This window comes from Phocoena sinus, chromosome 2, assembly GCF_008692025.1.
Source record: "Phocoena sinus isolate mPhoSin1 chromosome 2, mPhoSin1.pri, whole genome shotgun sequence".
Classification (NCBI taxonomy): domain Eukaryota; kingdom Metazoa; phylum Chordata; class Mammalia; order Artiodactyla; family Phocoenidae; genus Phocoena; species Phocoena sinus.
In genome coordinates this window covers 138,033,658-138,055,955 of record NC_045764.1, presented here as the reverse complement: position 1 = coordinate 138,055,955, position 22,298 = coordinate 138,033,658, and the positions used below count along the sequence as shown (strand labels likewise).

The following is a 22,298-nucleotide window of genomic DNA, read 5'->3' as shown; positions in this document are numbered from 1 at the left end:
TGTGACTTAGAGGCCAGCTGGATTCTTAGATCTGCTTCTGTATTCAATCTGCTGAAACATTGTTTTAGATGAAATATGTGAACAAAATCCAGCCTGGCATGGAAATTAGTGGAAAAGAGAGTGTTTTAATAGTTTCAGGTACTTCTTTGATTCTACATCAAAACTTGACAAGTGGTAGCTTCTTAAAGGTTAGCTGCAATGTAGAATCTAAAAACAATCAATGAACTTTTTATACTGTTGTATTAAATCGATTAGTCTATCTTCAGCTTTCAATGGATCCTTGACCCATGCATGGTTTTGTAACATTTTGTACTGGTCATTTTGAAAACATGGGTTTACTGAGTTATGCAGATCCTCTTCCAAATGTTGACCTATTTTACAATATTAAAAATCACAGTTGCTAACATCAACAACAAACTCATGTGAAAAGTCTTTTTTAAGTATTGCAAGCTGACAAGCTCATATGGTGGATATAAATTTTCCAAAATTCTACCTATGGCTTGCAGGATCCAATTTTATCACTGGCGTCATACTCACAGTTGCTTGCCTTGAAGTAACAAGCTCATTTCACTCATTTTTAAGAAAATACCTCATAAAATCCCAAGTCTCCATAACTATAGTTTGTCCATCATTCTTTCAAGTAAATATGGCGCCCCATGGCAAAAAAAAAGTGGCTAGCTCAATCATACAAGTGTTCTTCCTGAGACACGGTAGTATTGCAGTATGTAGTAGAAGCGTCTTGTGCATATTTCCCATTTTGTCACACAGAATATTATAAAGATATATAGTCAAGGGATGAACTTAAGAACAGTAATCATGTCTAGTGCTTCATCAAAGATATTCTTACATGAAACTCTTCCTCTCTGCCATTGCCACACAATTGCAGGGAGGAAGAATACACTGGCTACACTGACAACTGTACACTTTGGTGGCTTGATTCATTCTAAGGCACCAGCAGTTTTACCCACTACTTCTTTTGCACCACTGGTGCAAACGTCAACACATTTTAAAAAAAGACAGAACATCTTAGTATTATACGGAAAATAGTTTTGAACTACAGACCTCTTGAAAATGTCTCTGGAACCCCCAGAGATCTGCAGGACCACATTTTGAGAACCAGATGAAGAATTCTGAACAAAAACACCACTTAAAAGTTTCTCAACAATAGTCAATGCAAGTAAGAGAAGTAGTCAGGATGAAGCTAATGATGGTTGAGGTATAACTAGGCAAATATAGCTATCATATCCTAAGCTGAACTCGTTTATTTGACTTTGAATTTCTTCCGAGTTCTAGTTTAATGCCTGCATTAAGAGAAACTACGGATGATGACGGTAAAACTCAGGAAATCTTAAGCTCAGCCTTCTCAGAGCTCTCTGAGCCATACCTTGTATTTGAGAAGGTGGAACCTTTCCTAGGTCAATGTCAATCTTTAGGTTTAAGAAGGAGGAATCCAAGGAAAGCCTTGCAAAAAAGACATTATCCCAAAAGATGACAAAACTCTGAGGAGGGTGGGATTACACCACCTAAAGGACAGTCTTTTTTTCCCAAGGTAGAATCAAGATAAAACATGGAAACACCTCCCAGATAGCTAGATGGCCTAGAAAGATCTTGGACCTCAGCCTCCCAGTCTGAGCTTCTGTCTGGGCTCTGGCACTCATTATTCAGGAGACCACAGCAAATCAGTGTCCCTGAGCTTGCATACTGAGGATCACATCAGCCTCAGAAGTCTGTTGTGACGAGCAAATGAAATAACATACAGGATAGCGGGAACATACAGAAGGCATCAGTTACGAGGGTATGAGGCTATCCTGCTACCAGAAGAAAATAAAACAAGGGCTGCTATTGCTATTTGCTCAATTACAGTTCTACCACAGCGTCTGGTCCTCAGGAGTTCAATAAATGAGCCCGCTGTCATGGAAAGGAGGAGCAGATCAACTATGACATGGGACAATTAGTCTCAATCCTCTAAAAAGATCATTTCTTCTTTTTCCAGTTCCCCATTCCCTCAATACCTTTCTTTCTCTCCTACCCTGTCTCCAACCTGGCAGTCATTTCCAGTGAGAGCCACATAACTGCTTGGACCAGCAAGAGAACGGAAGTAGTCACTCATCCCTCAGGATGAATGTACAGGAAGAATACATTAAAAAAAAAAAATAATAATAATCTAGGGGCTTCCCTGTTGGTGCAGTGGTTAAGAATCCGCCTGCCAATGCAGGGGACATGGGTTTGATCCCTGGTCCGGGAAGATCCCACATGCCGCGGAGCAACTAAGACTGTGTGCCACAACTACTGAGCCTGTACTCTAAGAGCCCGTGAGCCACAACTACGGAGCCCTCATGCCTAGAGCCTGTGCTCCGCAACAAGAGAAGCCACCGCAATGAGAAGCCCACGCGCCGCAAGGAAGAGTAGCCCTCGCTCGCCGCGACTAGAGAAAGCCTGCGCGCAGCAACAAAGACCCAATGCAGCCAAAAATAAATAAAATTTAAAAATTTAAAAAAAATCTAAATTAAGAAAAAGAATATCAACAAGCTGTCACCAGGCTTGAAACATGAGAAAGGAATACTAAAAAACAACTGTCATCAGAGATAACATTTTCCCCTTTAAAAATGACACACATTGAGAGTGTCAGATACAGTGAGAAACTGGGGGTTGCAGCCTTCAAGCAGTTAATACGTTTCATCTGCCTTGGTACATGTGGTCACGATGATTTAGCAGAGAACATAATTATATGTAAACCAGTGGTTTGACACAGGAAATTTGAGTGAAAATGGTTCAAAAAGATCATAATCTTACTCTACATTATAATGCACTGCCTTAGTAGAAAGAATAAGCAGATACCAAAATTCAAGCACTTTCTATATTCTTCCCAGGGGGAAATGTGTTATTAGTTCCAAGTAACATAATAAGAGCCTGAAAGAAGGGGGCGACTCAAAGTTTTAGCAAAGTTTTCTCAACGAGCTTCAAATCCACAAATGACAGGTGCTCTGTCAGGTGGCATTTTTGTTTGTCTTTTAAGAAGTTACTTTTTCCTCCTAAACTGGTGCAGAATACTTTCAAGTTTGCTTTGGGAACTCTGGGGAAGAAACATGTCCACAAAGAACTTTCATCTTACTATCTTCATAAAGATACTTCTACCATTAATTCTTTAGATTTACTTTATTCTTTTAGGAAACTATCTTAAAATTAAACTTTCTAAGGGAAAAATGTTATGTAATAGTTAATAGGAGATGATTCACTTGTCATTCATTATGAGTGAGAACTTTACAACAGAACGAAGGGAATTATCTTACTCATCTCTTCCTACCTGCAGTTTTTGACTCACAGCTTAGTATTTATGTAGAACCTTTAAAAGATTTCTGAAATACTTTAGTCATTTAAATTGTTTAACTCACCTCTTTGTAATACATAAAAATTGGGAATTAAGGATAAAATATATACAGACAAAAAACACCAGGTTTAATTTATAAATGAGAATAGGTAGCATGTGTTCAAAGTTAAAGCATCATTTGGATGTTGCAGAGGCAACCCAGATTCTGTTATTTGTTTAGAAAATAGATTTTTTTAATGTGTAATTTTAATTTCTTATTAAAGAGAATCTCAAACACATGCAAAAGTAGACAGAAACTTATAATAAACCTACATGTAACCATCACCCAGCTTCAACAGCCAGCTTGTGGCTAATCTGGTTTTATCTGTACCCTATCTCCCCTCCTCCCACCTCTGGAATATTCTGAAGTAAATCTCAGCTATCATTTCATCAGTAAACATTTCAATATGTATCTCTAATAGATGCTCTTTTTTTTTTTTTTTTTTTTTTTTTTGGGGTACGCAGGCCTCTCACTGTTGTGGCCTCTCCCGTTGCGGAGCACAGGCTCCGGACGCGCAGGCTCAGTGGCCATGGCCCACGGGCCCAGCCGCTCCACGGCATGTGGGATCCTCCCGGACCGGGGCACGAACCCATGTCCCCTGCATCGGCAGGCGGACTCTCAACCACTGCGCCACCAGGGAAGCCCAAGACGCTCTATTTTAAACAACCAAAATGCCACAATCACTGCTAAATCAGGTTAATAATTCCTTAATATCATCATGTATACAGTTACTGTTCCCATTTTCCAAGCTGTGTCCTGGGAGTTATTGTTTTGCAATCTGTGTTTGACATGTTCTATATGTTGAAACTGGTTAATATGTTTCTCTTCTGTTATTTTGATTTTCCTTCCTTCTCTTTTTTTTTCTTCCAATTTTTGGTCAAAGGAACCAAGTCTCTTGTCCTATCAAATTTTCCCACAGTTTGGGTTTTGCTGATTGCATCTCCTGGTGTCATTTAAAATGTGCCCCTATCCACTGTATTTCGTCTACAATGGTGGTTCGATGTGGAAGACTGACCAGATTTGGGCTGGATTTTTTGACAAGACTACCCCACAGATGGGGTGGTGTGCTCCCATGAGGAAACACACATTGTCTGGTACTTGCTCTGTGGGCCAATCACTGAAGTATGACGTACCCTGAATCCAGGCAAACTTCACTTATGCAAACTACATTATCATCTTCAAATCTTAGACTGTATTTCTTAATAGCATTACAATGCAGCAACATCTTTTTTGATTTGTTCTCACATGAGGGCACATCACTACTTTAACTTAACTTCTTTGTGTTGCTTCCCTTCCAATTATAACAGTTATGAGGTTAGTTTGATGCATTTTCATCAGGACTTCATCTGTTTTGTTTTTTTTTTTTTTTTTTTTTGGCCACTCCACTCTTCCAGGTAAGAACTAGTCCAAAATAGTGACAATCGAACAGGGCCACAGTGACAGCATCTAGAGGTTGCATTAAAAATCCAGGTCTATTTCATCACCTTAATAAATTTCAGCTTGATTATGAGACCAATCCAGTTGTTAGCTCCAGAAAGGCTTAGCCAGAACGAAATAAAGAGGGACATGAGACAGCCCTTTCAAAAGAATAAATCACTTCAACTGTGCCTTGACAGCAGTGCTGAGGGGAATCTGGTATCTGATCAAGAGTGATAACACCTTTCTTTTTTTTTTTTTTTTTTGCGGTACGCGGGCCTCTCACTGTTGTGGCCTCTCCCGTTGCGGAGCACAGGCTCCGGACGCGCAGGCTCAGTGGCCATGGCTCACGGGCCCAGCCGCTCCACAGCATGTGGGATCTTCCTGGACCGGGGCACGAAGCCGTGTCCCCTGCATCGGCAGGCGGACTCTCAACCACTGCACCACCAGGGAAGCCCAACACCTTTCTTAAGATGAACAATGGTGATGGGTTTTTGACCCCATTGATAATGTTATGCCTTCAGCTCTGTGACAGACTTCCACGAAGCGTTTTCTTGCTCCATCTCAGTTTAATGAAGAGCCCTCACTGTAGGTTTTTAAGCAGGTTCATCTTCTTACCTCAGCATTAAACATAAACCTATACACAGCATACTTTATCATCAAACTGTGAAACTACTACTGTTAACACCGATTCAAGTATGACTTTTCAAAAAGACTTTCATGTTCTGTCCTTTCTCCAGACTTCATTATCACCATTTTGATGCCAATTTCTACCACCTGGCGAAACAGTCCCTGGCATGCAGTAAGCACTCAGATATTACTGAACGAGTATATTAACAAAATGGGTGTTCATTAAGTAAACCTTCAGCAGAGTTTGAGTGAGTTTGACAAATTATCATCTGTGATCCAGGTCCTTAATTACTGGTGTTCCACAGAGTTCTGCTCTTAGTCAACCTTGGCTTTCTCTCTAAATCTTCTTACTGGGTCCCTTCATCCTTGTGCCTGTCTCCCACTGGCACCCAGAGCTACATCTCAGGCCTCAATGTCTTGCCAAACTCAAGACTCCTATTGCTAGTTCTTCCTAAACATCTCCACTTGGGTTTCCCACAAGCTTCTCAAACTCCACCCATTCAAAGCTGAATTCATCACATTCCATTCCTACGTTTCTGCTGTGGTGAATGACTCCACACCCCTCTGAGCATCATCTGGGTCTCATCCCTATTCATCCCTGACACCCTATGAACTGCCAATTCCTGTCGGTTTCGAGATCTATATATTTCTCATAGCTGTCCCCTCCTCTCCATCCATCCTGCAGATTCCAACTGAACTTGGGCTCTAGTAACCTCTCCCTCAGACAGCTTTAATTGTCTCTTACGGGCTGTCTACACCCCTGTCTCCTCTTATGATCTCAACAGCCTCCAGCCCCAGGCCCCTTGTACCCACAGCTACCAAGTCAGATTTTGTTTCTCATTCCTTAAAACCCTTCACTGGCACCCCATCATGTCTACTAGCCTAGAAGTAGTGTGTGACCAGGCAATTTATCCTCTAACCTGGGACCCTTCTGAGAGTGAAAGGTGACACTGTTAGTAGTTACAGTGGTATAGCAGACAAACTCAGACTTTCCCGGGCAGACCTACGCATGAGGCCCTCCCAAGTCTCTGCTACACCTCCCACTGCACTCCCTCACCTTCGGCACCCCTCTCGCTACTTTCAGTCTCTGGAACCCGTCACTGTTCTCTCACCCCTATGCCTGTGAACAAACTGTCATCCCCTCTTGAACCATCTTCCCCGGCCTGGGACATTTCTAAGGATCATTCCAACTTGCTTTAAACATCACCCCCCCCGCCCCCACCCCGAAACTTCTTCTAAAATCTCCTGGCTGATCCAATCACATATTCCTGCCAGCCAACAACATGCCTTGGACTTATTCCTACGCTGGGACCTGGGCCCCTGCACTGCAAACATGGGCTGCATCTGCCTGCCTCCTATGAGCTCCTTCAAGTGTCTGTGTCTTGTTCATCTTTATCTCCCCAGCATCTGTGATGAGATCACAGGTCTGTACCCAGCAGGCATTTCTCATGTCATTTCTCAGTCACGTCTTATATTTAATAAAAACGTCTTTGCCTTAGCTACTAATTCAGCACAATTAATGAAAGATGAAAAGATGAGACAGGATGAAATAAGGAGTAGTCAGTAGCTCCTAATGCCAGTCCTGTATATCACAGACCACAGCTCCATTTAAGCAACTGCTTTTTAAAGGAGAGCTTTGGGATTATAGCATCTGGGCTAATGGCAGAACCCCTATAGGAGGCCATGAAAGGGAAACAGCCATGGCAATAAGCCAACATCATATTAGAAACTGTCCACTAAATTCTCGAAGCTTCTAGTATAAAATAAACGCAGTGTCGAAATAAAACACACCTGCTGAGTATACTTGGGGTCCCAGGCAGGGGTGGGGAGAATGACAGGACTCCTGCTGCTGTGACAACAGGAACACAGAGATAAGAACCCACTAGTGTACCTTCACAGAGCACTCTACAGTTTGCAAAGCATTTCCCTACGCATTCTACCACCTGACCTTCAAAATAACCCTATGAGATAGATCAGATGCATGCCGAGGCTCAACCAACACTTCTTTTTTTTTTTAATTTAACTTTTACTTTATATTGGAGTATAGTTGATTTACAATGTTGTGCTAGTTTCTGCTGTACAGCAAAGTGATTCAGTCATACATATATCCATTCTTTTTCAGATTCTTTTCACATATAGCTTATTACAGAATATTGAGTAGAGTTCCCTGTGCTATACAGTAGGTCCTTTTTATCTATTTTATATGTAGTGGTGTGTATATGTTAACCCCAACCTCCTAATTTATGCCCCTCCCAACCTTTCCCCTTTGGTAACCATAAACTTGTTTTCTAAATCTGTGAATCTGTTTCTGTTTTGTAAATGTTTCATTTGTATCATTTTTTCAGATTCCACATACAAGTGATATCATATGATATTTATCTTTCTCTAACTTACTTCACTTAGCCTGATAATCTCTAGGTCCATCCATGTTGCTGCATGTGGCATTATTTCATTCTTTCATCAACCAACATTTCTTGAGCTTCGACAATCCCTCTGGGATCCCAGGCCAATGCCCCCTTCACAGCCTGAGCCACCCCAGGCAAGCCTGACCTCATCCTGCTTCTTTATGTAAAACCCTTCAGCATCCTAGATGGAAACTAGAGCTCCAAATGTTCTATCAGTCTAACCTGTCGCTTTATGGCCAGGGATGATCTAGGGTGGCTGACAGGTGAGAGGCCAAGCCAGGGACATTCTCACAGTGCCAGGTCCAGGTGCTGCCATAGCTGAGGCAGGTGTGTGTGGGCTGGGAAGCTCTATTCCCTCCTTGTGTAACACACACAGAGGCAGCCATCACGTTGTCTGCATGTGACAAGGAAGCTGTGCCCTAAGGCAGCAGTAACGTGCGAGCTCAAGCTGAGCCCCGGCCTAGGAGCCAAACTGACAAGGCAAGGCTCCCACAGACAAAGAGAACAGACCTGAGCTTCTAAAATACGGCCCACACCATGATGCCATAGATCCTGAAATTTCAACATTAAAAATATCTATTTCTCATGGATAAAACAGCTCTTTCAGCATCTTTTAAACTACGCAGGCACACCTAAGAGGGGTAGAGTGCTAAGACAGCGATCTCTATCATTTTAGTGTGAATTAGTCCATGAATTCACTGTCTTCCTTATTAGCAAGTGTTCCTGGAGAGAGGAGATCACTGGGCATCTTACTGGAGTAAGAGGCAGTGGAAGGCAGAGAACAGGAAGGACTTAGAGGGGAGGTGGAATTACCAAAGATGAACTCGGCCTGCCTCAACATTTTACGCAGGGTCACCTCCGAAAGGAATATAATTGCAATGACCTGGTAAGAACTCACCCCAAATAACACTTGACATTCCTTTCTTCTTATCACTATAACTAATAAACTAATATTGCGTTGGCCAAAAAGTTCCTTTGTAACACAGAAAACCCGAACAAACTTTTTGGCCAATCCAATACTATGAGAATACTGAGGAGTATTCCAGAGCCACTGTTCTGATGTTTCTAGTGTAAAATTAAGGAAGGTAAAAACTTAATAAAATTTAGTCCTAGAGAGCTGGTGTAACTCTAAAAACAAGATGTCATGTAACAACAATGGCACCATCAGACCTGGTCTAACAGGCATGGCCTCACTCCACTGGTCCCTTGTCACTCAGTGCAAAAACGTAGTTCAGCACATTCAGAATCTCACTCACTCCTCATTCACACCTCTATTCTCACTGCTGGGCTTGTCTATACCATGGCTGTACCCATGTTCCGTGTGCTGTAAGAATGTTCTATCAGCAATGTTCTGTAATATTACATTATATTTTATTTGACTGAGTTATGAGCAGACTCCTTTTTCCCACGAATCCTGTATGTTCAAGATAACCAAGCCAAACCAAAAGAACTGTGAGCAGGCAGAAGACCCCCAAACTGTAATCTGGACAGTTTTTTCATGTTCAAGTATCCCAAGTTTCTGCTAATTTCAAAAGATAAGATGCAACAATTGAGACAACAACTTGAAAAATGTTAACATTAAGACAATTTGCCCGCATGAATGAGAAGGGTTGGCTGAGACGAGAGAAAACCACTTCTCAAAAGTGTCCTCAATTTGCAAAATGCCAACACCAAAGAGACAAACCATGAAGCCACACGTTTACAGATCTTTGCAAGGATTTTAGTAACAGTGGAGTAGCTTGTAATGGACTAATCTTCCCACCAAAAACAATTAAGATATTTAGAAATACATTCTAAAACAATTAATTGGAAACACTGGAGGGCCACCAGAAAAGAGACAGAAATTAGAGGGAATTTGATATGCAACTTAAAACTACAAGATATCAGTTCATAGCCACCAGCATGTCTAAAATTAAAGAGAATGACCATACCAAGTGCTGGGGAGGATACAGAGTAACTGGAACTCTCATACATTGCTGCTGGGAATATAAGAATACAACCGCTTTGGAAAACCATTTGAAAGTTTCTTATAAAGTTAAACATGTGTCTACTCTATTATCCAGCAATTCCACTGCTAGGTATTTACCCAAGAAAAATCAAAGTGTAATTTATGTACAAGAATGTTTGTGGAAGCATTCTTTATAATAACCCCAAACAGGGAAAACTCTAAAATGTCCATCAAGATGAGAATAAGCAAACAAAATTGTGCTACATTTATGTAATAGAATACCCAGCAGTAAGAAGGAACAGAATACTAATATACACAATGACATGAATGGGTCTCAGAGAAATTATGCTGAGCAAAAGAAATCAGACACAAAAGAGAACATGCTACGTAGTTCCATTTATATGAACTTCCAGAAGAGACAAAATTAACCTATAGTGAAGAAACAAAGCAAAACATTGCATTCACTGCCTCTGGCAGCAGGGGATTAACTGGGAGAGGACACAGGGAACTTTCAGAGGGATGAAAATGTTCTATGTCTTGGATTGGAGCACTAGTTACACAGTTGTATGCATCTGTCAAAACCAAACTCTTCACTTCTGATCTATTCATTTCTCTGTATATAAATTTTACCTCGATTTTTTAAATATGGGGAATGGGAGATGGAGGTAGCGCGAGGGGAAGAGGAACAGAATACCTTAAAGGACAGAATGAGATAAAGATTATAAGGAAGAGAACACAATCCTTAAATTTTTAATACACTCCTAGGGCAGACTAAAAGGGTAGTCCAAAGCCAAAAATCTAAAATACAGTTTAACAGACATGAACCAAAAGAGGCAAGAACCTCTTGAACTAAGAACTAAGATGATGACGAATAAAAACAAAAACTCAGTGAGTATGTTAAACAAAACACAAGATTGCAAGAGTTAGCAAATATATTTAATCTGGCAACCCAAACCAGTAGACCATTAGACAACAAAATACCAAGCAACCTGGTTTATACAGTCAATTTTTAAAGCGTCTTTTACGAAATGCTCTTTTTATATGCTCCGTGATATAAATTCCTACTGAGTATGAACTAAGAGTACACAAATACCTGAAACCACCCCAAATTCATTCTTACCTTCAGTGAAACTTCCTGTTAGGGTTATTACAACAAATACTTTCCCTTCTGGCTCCAGATCCACCTAGAAAGAGAGAAAAAAATTGTACGTTGTATGCTAATTTTGAAGTATTTTTTTGTGGGCCTCAAATAATTCTTGACAGAGAGGCCTCAATGCACATAAATCAGATCTATGTTTTTCATTGAACAGTAGAGGGGCAGGAAACAAGTGACAGCACAAGAAACTGTAACGGATGAAAAGCAGATCTAAACGAAACCGTGCAATGTTTTCCCTCTCTCACATGTTTTCCTCTTCCATTTTGGCTCTCTGTGATACTGATGAGCAACCATACACGTGGTCACTATTTTTGAGACACCCCTAACTGATGTGCACCGTTTGTAAGAATATTTTACTAAACCACGTGACAAGCGTATGAAGTTGAGAAATAATGGCAACATAAAGGCAATGAACCAATGTGCCATGGTCAACTGCGTACCTTTAGTTTGAGGAAGTAAAGAGTTTGAATAGAAGAGTGCTGTCTCTGTCTACACCGTCTCCACCTGAGTGCAGTTCATCCTCAGGGAGCACCAGGGGAGGCAGTACGTGTGCTGTGCATTCACTACTCTCGACTGTTCATGGGAACATCAATGTTCCTTCAAGTTCTCATCTACGAGCTGAGAAAACAAGACAGACGTTCTGCCAACGAGGCAGCTGTACGTCTTCTCACTAGAGCCTGTCCTCTGCACACACTCCCGTCTCCCAAAGACCTTCACACATCATGGCCCCAGGATGGGGCAGTACCCTCCGTATCTGCTCTGACCACACTGGCCCAGGTAGGCAGGCTCTGCCCTCTTCATGCTAACCTTGAACCCATGAACACCTCTAAGCCATGGATTCTGAGGTTCTTTGGGGCTCCGATACATAAATTTACAATTGTCCTTAAATTAAATCTTGTCAGGTTTACCCTATCGCTTCAGCTCTGCCTTTGACCTTTTGTCTAAGAGAGGGAGGTTCAGAGAAGCTGAGTATAGATATGGATGGTCTTTTGGGTAGAATCACATGGTACAGTGTCCAAACTAGACCCGGACACGGACTCCAGTCTGACTGCCACAGCAGCTCTGCACTCTGGGCAAGGTCCTTAACCATGCCCAGCTTCACTGCTCCCATCTCCAAGTCCATGACGTCATTATTCAGCATTTCCGACGTGGCTTCTGTCAGACAATCTCAAAGAGCCTTAATAGTACTATTTACTGTTTGTATTGTACCTGTGGGTGACCAATACCGAAGAAAAGAAATACACTGACCTTACCCTAGAGTTCACCACCACCTGTTTTTAAGTACTACCCCCTGTTTATGCTTTTTCGAAATAAAAGATGCCTGTTTTATACTGACTGGGAGGGCTTCATCTATATAACAGCCAATTCCTATAAACCCTGCTGCCTTTTTCTGCATTCAGTCTGTTATCAGTGCGGTTACCACACCGTAACTCACTCCTGTGTTCAAATCAGCTTCTTGCATCACGACTACTAACTTAACAATAGCCCCTTAACTATCAACACCACTTGTGAACCTTTATAGAACAGTTCTGAAAATAGAGCTCTCTGGAGAGATGACTAAACAGGATGTCAGTCTCTAATTGTCTCCACTCTCTGCCTCGACTTGTTTTAAGTCAAAAATATTTTATTTTTAAAAGCCACTCCCTCATCTTCAATACAAAAGCCTGGCAGAGCCACATACAGGCACACACATTCGACCTCACAACATCAACTGCTGCTGGCACAGAAGGAGCTGCTGCCAGCCTCCCAACTGCCAGGCCACCTCCGAGATCCAGCCCGGAAACTCCCTCCAACACTGCCCGAGGGCCCTCAAAACAAAGAAGGCTACGGCACCACATGGGCAGGAGCTGCTCTGACAGACAGCAGGAGACTCCAGCACTCAGCATCAGGAGCTCTCACAGTGCAACAGGTTCGAGCCTCATTTTTGACCCAAGTCACCATCACGGTGGAAAAGCCAGGCTCAAACGCCATCAGTAAGCCTAGCCCATCTAAGACCTCTGACCTTAGAACAGGGTTTTACCAACTGCAGGTCGAGACTCACTAGTGAGACATGAAAACCAGGTAGTGGGTTGCACACAACAGGGATTTTTAACTAGAATAAAGTGGAACAGAAAATATGAACACGCCAAATAGTAAGGAAAAGTACCACGCCATGAAAATTCTGTTTGCAGTTTTATACGCGTGAGAATGGTATACTGGGTTTTGGTGTAAAACATCTTCCTTAGTGCATCACAGAGAAACAGTGTGAAAATGTGGCCCTCGAGGTTATCTGCTTCACCTATACAGTGCTGATGGTCTGGCATCTATACATGGTGGTGGCCGCTTAGACACCTCCAGTGACAGCCAACTCACTACCACCACAGCTGGCGTCTTTCATTCCTGTACGCCAGAGAAGATCCTTCTCTAACAGCAGAAATGCAGTGACCAATAGCCTCCATTCATTGACCCTAGTTTTGTCCCCTACTGCTGCAGTGCATACTTTAGCTCTACGGATTCTGGGAAGAGCACTTCAGCTTGATTGGAGAACCACCCTGCCCTCACATTAGTCCATGGCTCAGCTGAGAGTCTACCCCTGGTTCCAGGGCGGACATGTGACCCAGGCTTGCCAAACTGAGCACTGAATTCCCTCGGCCAAGATGACGGGCCTGGAGCTGGCATATGCCCTACATCTGAGTAATTGCTCCTCTCTACCCTCAGTCACTGTTGCAGGTTTGGGCACAAAATCCAAGTAGGTCCAATCAGGAATCCTGGATCTACAAGGAAGAGGTACGATCTCACTCCTGCTGAACTGTAACCTGGAAGGACATACACTTGGGAGTGTCTGGCACCGTTCTTACTACCACACTGGGCTGGAGAATGAAGTCAATAAAGAAGGGAGAGCTGAAAGACAGAAAGAGACCAGGTCTTCATGTCATTTAAAGCCTTAGATCAAGCCCTGCTTGATTCTTCTGGATTTTCAGTTATTTGAGCCCATAACTTCCTTTTGCTTTAGCCAGTTTGAGTAGGGTTTTCTATCACTTGCACCCCAAAAGGCTTATCCAAATTGTCAGCCAAAGAGAATAAGTCATATTTGTAAAGACAATCATCACCTCCCCTCTACACTCTCTAACGCCCAGGCCAATTCCCGCAATCTGTCCCCCTGCCTCTCTCTGGCACTGAAACAGCTCCTGTAACCCTTGTCACATCCCACGGTCAGATCCAAAGATGTGTCCATCTTCCCCTCAGCTGACCCGTCTGCCAGTATCTGATGTTCTTGCCCACTTCCTCCTTCATGAATCTCTCTTTAAACCCTGCTGCTCCTGAGTCCTCTTTTCCTTCCATTGGAAGATTCAGACTCATGATTTCAAAACCCACCTGAGATTCTTTGGGGGTAGGAGTAGGAGAAAAAACAAACATATCAGAACCTCCGAGAGGGTGTAGTCACATTCATTTCCTAAGTCTCAAGCACACACTTTATTCTCAAACCTATATATGCACCTTTTCTGAAAGTCTCCATCTCAGTGTCTCACTAAGACAAGTCCCTTTAATTCAACATGTCCAGAGTCCAAAGTCTTATCACGTACCCCCAAATGACTCCTCCGTTTCCCCAGCAGCCCAGGCTCCTCACTATGTGCATATAATCCTACCAGATCCCACCAAGTCCACTTTCTGAGCCTCTCTTAAACCCTCCCCTTCCGCTCCACACCTCCTGCCCTGCCTCACCTTGCCCCTTGCAGGGGCGTTCTAGCTGGTTTCCATCTCCAGACTCATAATCCCCCAGCAGCTCCAGACCATAATCCCCCAACTGACATTTCAAAAATGAAAATCTGACCATGTGACTTTCTAACTTAAAATCCTTCTATGTGTCCTCTCCCTTCTATAACAGCCAAACTCCTTAGCAGGGCACACAGCCCCACATGCTGTGTCCTTACCATCCCAAACACATACAACCCATATCTCAGCATCTATAAATTATTTGTAGACTCCTCAGGGAGGCATATTATTTCATTAATAACCTTAGAGATCAACAAAATGTATTATGGGTCAGACAGCATAATGGAGGATGTAGTCAAAATGATGAAAAATATACATTACCTGTCTGAAGCTTATTGCCTAGTGATTTGAGGCATGCAATCTTTATACCTAGAAAATCCTTCTCTTTTTAACCTGTCAAACTCTTATTTGTCTATCGAGAATCAACTCAAAACTCACTTTTTACAGGAAGACCTTCTGAGAGCTCTTTTAGACAGGTGGGCAACTCCACACCATTATAGAGACCATTGCTGGAACCCCTTCGTTGTTGTAGCCACTATGCCCCGGTCCCTTAGGACCCTGACTTGCACATAAGAGGACTGAAATGGTTTTGTGAATGAGTAAATTAACAAACAAGCAAGGATACTCCAAGCAGCTTCATAGAGGGCATGGTTTTCTCCTCCTTCACTATTCTGATTGGTTTCCTCCAGATATGCTCCAATTTCTCCACACTCCCGTGAAAGAGTGAACATCAGCCTGCAGGTGCATCAGACGCTAACAGGGCAAAGCAACGTTATCACCAACTTTGATTTCAACAGTGACAGTGCCCTTTAGTGATGCAGCTACAGACTTCATGAACACTTTGAGAAGCCCCAGTGAGCCAGCTTGAGTTTGCCATCAACTAAAACCTTTGCATCTTTTCTACATGCTGTAAGGTTCTGCTTCTCACATCCTGTGCAGTGCTTAGGACCCAAATCCTAAGAGCTCCATATTTTTTTCTGCAGAATTTCAGCTTGTTGCTCTGGGCTCCAAGGCTCACTAGATCCCAAATCCAGTCATTCAGTTACTCTCCTTGTTAGCTTTATGGCCTTCCAAATCAGGGCCTGGGTTACCCTGTCATCATCTAAGGCACTTACAGAATGTCCACCATGACAGGGCTGAGGCCAGAGTGCCACGGAGGTCCCACATAGAAATGGATGCACTGTGCATTCTTTCTGTAACAGTCATTCGGGGAGAAGTGAATATGCTAAGCCCTCTTTCCTACAGACCACTTCTATTAGTGAGAAGGACAACTCCTGGGCCCTTGTCAAAACTCAGAAAGCAATGGCCTTTAAAAGTGACATTCTGACACACAAATAGATAAATCATCAAAAGTCAGTGTAAACAAATGGTGCTGTAACTGGATGTCCATATACACAATAGTGAACTTCAACTCACACATTGTAACTTATACAAAAATTAACTCAAAATGGATCACAGACCTAAATGTAAAACCTAACACTTTAATACTTCAAGAAAAATACATCAGAGAAAATCTTTGGAACCTTGGATTAGGTAAATATTTCTTAGATATAAAACCAAAAGCACGGGGCTTCCCTGGTGGCGCAGTGGTTGGGAGTCCGCCTGCCGATGCAGGGGACGTGGGTTTGTGCCCCGGTCCGGGAGGATCCCATATGCCGCGGAGCAGCTGGGCCCATGAGCCATGGCCACCGAGCCTGCGCGTCCGGAGCCTGTGCTCTGCAACGGGAGAGGCCACAACAGTGAGAGGCCCGCGTACCGCAAAAAAAAAAAAAAAAAAAAGCACAATCCATGAAAAAAATGACAAATTGGACTTCATCTAAATTAAAATTTCTGCTCTTTGAAAGACACTGTCAAGAGAATGAAAGACAGGCCACAGATCAGGAGAAAATAGTGTAATTTTTTTCTCACCTGTATCCAAATAAAGAACTTACAAAACTCTATAAGAAAACAAGCCAACTTTTAAAAAATGGGCTTCATCACTTCATTTCACCAAAGAAGACATAATATAAAGATGGCAAATAAGTATACAAAAACAAGTTCAACCTCATTAATCATTAGAGAAATGCAAATTAAAACCACAACGCAATAACAATACATAACTATTATGAGGGCTAACACTAAAATGTCTGACCATACTAAATATAAGAATGTGGAGCAACTGGAATTCCCATATGTTGCTGATGCGACTATAAAATGGAACTATCACTTTGGAAACAGTTTGACATTTTCTTAAAATGTCACACACACACCTCCCATTTGATCCAGCCATTCAACTCTTAGGTGTTTAACCAAGAATAAAGCAAGCATATGTTCAAAAATATGTATGCAAATGCTCAAGGCGCTTTTTAAAGAATATGATATAGCCATAAAATGGAATAGTATTCAACAATAAAAAGAATAAACTATTGATGCATGCAACAACATGGAAAAATAGTAAATGAAAGAAGCCAAACACAAAAGAGAACATACTGCCCAGAAAAAGAGAGACAACATATAGTTTAACCTGACTGTAAACATATAGTTTCTATAGCGGCAGAAAACATCAGTGGTTGCCTGGGGATGGGTAAGGGAAATAAGACAGGTGGTAGAGAGGGATTAAAAAGGGGCAGGAGAGTACCAAGACAATTAAATGGAGAAAGAGTACTCTTTTCAACAAATGGTGCTGGGACAACTGGATTCCACATGCAAAAGAATAAAAGCAGACCCCTACCTCACACCATATATAAATATGAATTCAAAATGGATCATAGACCTAAAAGTAAGAGCTAAAACTATAAAACTCTTAGAAGAAAAGAGAGGAATAAATTTTCCTGACTTTGGGTTAGGCAACGGTTTCTTAGATATGACAACAAAATTACAAGTGACAAAAAATGATAAATTGGACTGCATCAAAGTTTAAAACTTCTGTGGTATAAAAACAAACAAGTGTCTACCTCTCTCTGCTCAAATGCCCTTTCCAAAGTGCCACTCTCATCAACTTTCCTCCATCCAAGCCTCCAGAGGCTTCTTAGTGCCTTCAGAAGAAAACTCACTCTCCTTTACCTGGCTTTCCAGGGCACCGTTGGGCTCCCCACTAATTAACGCAAACCTGTTTTTCAAATTTCCGTTCTTTAAACCTACTCTTCTAGTCAGGTCCATCTCCTCACTATGTCACAGCCACACCTGTGCTCGTGCTGCTGTCTACTTAGAAAGCCTTTCTCTCTCCACCTATCCACTCATTCCAACATTGACTGAATGACTCCTAGGGTCAGGATCATTGCCAGGTGCTCAGGATTTCCCAGAGAAGCTCCCTGAGGCTGCAGGTGGAAGAAGCAGCTGAGTGTACCTGGCAAAGATGATGTAGTTACAGAAGCTGAAGGAAGAAACTTTTGCCAGGAAGATCTCACATGCACATTGATCCCTGCAGTCTCAAAATTCCTTTCTTGATTATTATCTTACTATTTATTGATACCCTTAACAATTAGATAAAATTTCATAGACTTACATCTCATCACTTGCAGTTAAGTCTGTAAGCTCCTTTCCAGCGGGATCTGACACTTTTTTTTTTTTTTTTTTTTTTTTTTTTTTTGCGGTACACGGGTCTGTCACGGTTGTGGCCTCTCCCGTTACAGAGCACAGGCTCCGGACATGCAGACTCAGCGGCCATGGCTCACGGGCCTAGCTGCTCCACGGCATGTGGGATCTTCCCGGACCGGGGCACGAACCCGTGTCCCCTGCATCGGCAGGCGGACTCTCAACCACTGCGCCACCAGGGAAGCCCGGATCTGACACTTTTTTATTCCCCGAAGGGCCTAGCAGAGTTCCTTGAACCAAGTAAACACTCAAAAAATATCTGTTGATTTGGTCTAATGAGCTGAATTGGAAGGTCATCTGACCACCTCAATTTCATCACCTATAAAATGGGAATGATAGTATTTTATCCTGTAATAAACACTCTGACAGCACTTTGTAAAATATAAAAGCACTTCAAGATGGCTCCACGGCAAACCAGTAGCATATGGACTACACAGGCCCCCTCCTTAAGGGTCATACTCGGCTCGCTTGACGAGCCAACTGATCGCCAGCCCCCCTCCTCCACCACACACCCTGAGCCAGTGCTTCCTTTCCTTTGGCATCACTTTGCAGAAGCTGGGCAAGTCACCTATATCCCTGACTCGGTCTTCTTGCCCATGAAATGAGAGGATTGTTAAAAAACCTTTCTAGCTCTAATGTTCCATGATTCTAAACAGGCTTGGATAAAAGCCTGCAGACAGGACTCAACGGAAACACTCATTTAATTAACTGGTAATAATTTACAACCATTTCCCTTCACAGAAGGCATTAGAATTGATCACAGGCAGGAAACTTCTGGCTACTTAATTTTCATCTCAGCCTGGGATAAGCAAAAGGCCCTAGCATATTAAAAGAAAAGAAACCAATCCTTCATTGGGCAAAGGTACAAGGTTCACCTAAACTCTATGGGCTTTGGGCCAGACATCTGTGATATTCAGATTCTTGGCTAGGTGGATCATTTCTATAACTTTTCTAGGTCTTACTCTAGGGATAAGTAACTAAAGAACTTAAAAACATGATAAAGCATTTCATAATTCTCTTCCAGCTAAAACCATCAGACTTGAAAATGAGAGTTCAAATTCTTAAAGGAAAAAAAATTTCTTTACGGAACTGTACCAACAACCAACTAGGAGACATGTAGCTATGTTCTTTAGTAACAGAAATAACAGTTACTGTGTCTTGAATTCATCAATGTGCAGGAGCCCTGCCAGGTAGGTGCCTGACCTACATTATTTCTCACCTTCACCCCCTGCAAGGTATCACCACCACCATTACAGATGGGAAAATGGAGGCTCCATGAGGTTACGGAATTCACCAGCAGAGAAGGCCAAGCCAAGATACAGACTCAGGGAAGGTCCCGCCCCAGTTCCACACCAGCCTCCCTGTAGGCTGCTGTGCCTGCACCTGCCTGCAGGTTTGCCTGATGCCTTCTGTTCCACCCGAACCAGCCTGCCCAAGTCTTGGCATGTTAGGTCAATCGCATCACCCATCTCCCTGGGAACTTGGGCTAGACTTGTGCCCTGGGCACCCGAGGGTGCTCCCGGCCAAATGCCAAGCTTCGGTGTTCCAGCCTTGCTTCCTCACTGCCAAGGCCAGTGGGAGTGGCATCAGCCTGACGGTGTCGCCTGATGGCTCTTCACAAGGGCACGTGACAAGTCTGTGCTGGGGCTAGCAGAATGCAGCGGGCAGCTCAGGTTCCACTAGTCAGCTGCCTGGAGGACTTGAGTCAGGGTCATGTGCTGCAGACACACAGCGCATCGCTTCGCCATGGGAAGGAGTTTAAAGGAAAAGGGGGTGAATGAGGCAAACCCTATGTCCCTGCTGATTTTCTGTTTTTGCAACCAGACAAGGTTTATGTGTTAAAAGCACACTAAAAAGCACCACAGATTAAAAACGATCAGAAAAAGAAGATGGCAAAAACTGAACAGAAAGGTGAGACTTATCAAATACGACTGTAGTTTAAAGCGAAGGAAAATACTATCTTTAGTCAGTGATTAAATCCTCATCTTTCTAAGTCTGGACCCTCCATGTAGTCGAAGAGGATGGTGGGGAAAGAGCCCTCGGCTGTGACCACAGCTCTGGTGGCAGGTCATCTGGCTTCTGCACCTAGACAATAAAGGTGGACAACTAGGCTTTTAAGTCCTTTTCATATCTAAGATTCTACGACTCCAAGCCACAAACAGGTTCTGAACTCCACAGAGGACGTAAAGACTACAGAAGAGTATGCCTCTCAAATGCATAAAGCCTCATGGTAACTCTTCCCCACCCCCAGCTAAACACACCCAATCACTGCAAATTTAAACTTAAGAGTTATTTCAATTCAGAGCCCATTACCCCTATGTCCTAGTGTAAATAGTGTAACTCCTGGCAAAAGGGGAATTCTTTTGTATTAAAATTAGTTTTTCAAAGTGTCCCTGCCCAAAATGAAAACCCAGGAATAAATAGTCCAGATTGGATATCTCTGAGGACTAAAATACTTTTTCTTTGCCAAGGAGAAGGCTAAGGATAGACAGAAATGGTCTATTGTACAAGTGCTGTGTGTGTGTCTCTCAATCTTTGACTCCAATATCCAAGGGATTGAAAATGTCAATTAGATGATGGGATGCCTTAGGCTCTTCAAAACACTCCACTACAATTCCTCCCTCTTTACCTCCTAGGGAGTTCAATTCTGTGCTGGGAGGCCTACCTGACACCTCCTTTGTGAAGGAAGACAGAGGTTCTGAAGGGATCTTCCCAGCCCAGGAGATCCAGAGCTGCTGGTACTCCTGATGGACCAAAAAGGGTGGGCTGAGCTCTTCTGGAGTCAAATGCCCACCCTTGAAACCAGCAGAGGACTCTCATAACAGCACCCTCCAGAACTAAGAGGGCACTTTCTTTCTCCTCCAATAAGGTGTCTGCCCCGCAAGGACCTCAAGCCAGAGCAGACCCTAAACTGAGAGAGGAACCATGGTAATTGTGTTCCCTACGTCAAAGAACACTTTAAAAGGGCACATTCACCATGATCTCAATCCTTCTCTTTTCTGTTCCATAGACCCTTCCGGACGAGAACATACTCTGTCCTTGCCAGGATAAGGTATTAAATGAAAGGGACAGGTGGTCTTTGGACTGTGGCTGGAGGTGAGGATTGCCATCCTTGCCCACCCTCCTGCTCAGTGGCCTCACAGCCCCCTTCCTTCTTCACAGCTTCTGTGGGTTGCCTGGGGAGAGCTCTCAGCGCCCCCAGTGAGCCTCCTGAGGTGAAGCTCCCACAAGGATGGAGAAATATTAGGAGGTGAAGAGTCTAAGTTTTGCCACAGAAGATTTCAGGTTTTTTAAAAAAAAGATATAAACAAATCCAGAATTATTCTACATTGTAACGGAGGAAGAAAGCAAAACCAAAGCAAGGAGTAAGTCAAACTATACAGCATACTTAAGCATTTAAGAGGTTTGTTTGTTTGTTGTTGTTTTACTATGGCATTCTTTTCAGCATTGACTTGAGGTCTTTTTGTTTCCCAAGCAGCATGCGGGATTAGTGCCCCAACCAGGGATCGAACTCACTCCCCCTGCAGTGGAAGAACGGAGTCTTAACCACTAGACAGCCAGGGAAGTCACTCAAGATGTTTTATAGATGTGTCTACTTAATTTCTCATTGCTCAGACTCTTGGTCACCTTTAGATAACTGTGAATCTGAAGGAACATTAGAAAATACATCAAGCCCAAGGTCTCTCCCAAGGGTTATCTTGTGAAACTTTCACTCCTTTTGGCCTTCCAGAGGGAAGGAAAGAGGAAAGCTTTGCCAAAATGGACATGGGTGCCCTACCTAGAAATACAGGTAGCAGTTTTCCAGGTGGGCCAGGGAAGGGGAGACAGAGCGGAAGTATGTGCAAATGCACAGAGGACTATTAGGGTTGCGTATGGTGGAATGCAGGCTGTGTAAATGAGATGGGTCAGAAACTAGGCTGGAGAGGAAAAGCTATCAGGTCAACAGTGGCCTCCTGGCACCCTGGAAGGCTTAGCTCTTATCCCAGGGCAATGGGGAGCCACTGAGGAGGTTCAATCTGCAAAGTTTCAGGATTATACCAATATGATAG

The 22,298-nt window shown here is 43.0% G+C and overlaps 1 protein-coding gene across 2 annotated transcripts in view; it reads right to left on the bottom strand.

Annotated features, from left to right (window-relative positions):
- PRKCH (protein kinase C eta) overlaps positions 1 to 22,298 on the bottom strand; it is a 224,169-nt gene that overhangs the window by 141,650 nt on the left and 60,221 nt on the right. For both annotated transcript variants that reach the window (XM_032622054.1, XM_032622055.1), the window contains exon 2: positions 10,888 to 10,951. In XM_032622054.1, coding sequence (XP_032477945.1) covers positions 10,888 to 10,951 — 64 coding nt within the window. The remainder of the gene's footprint in view (positions 1 to 10,887; positions 10,952 to 22,298) is intronic.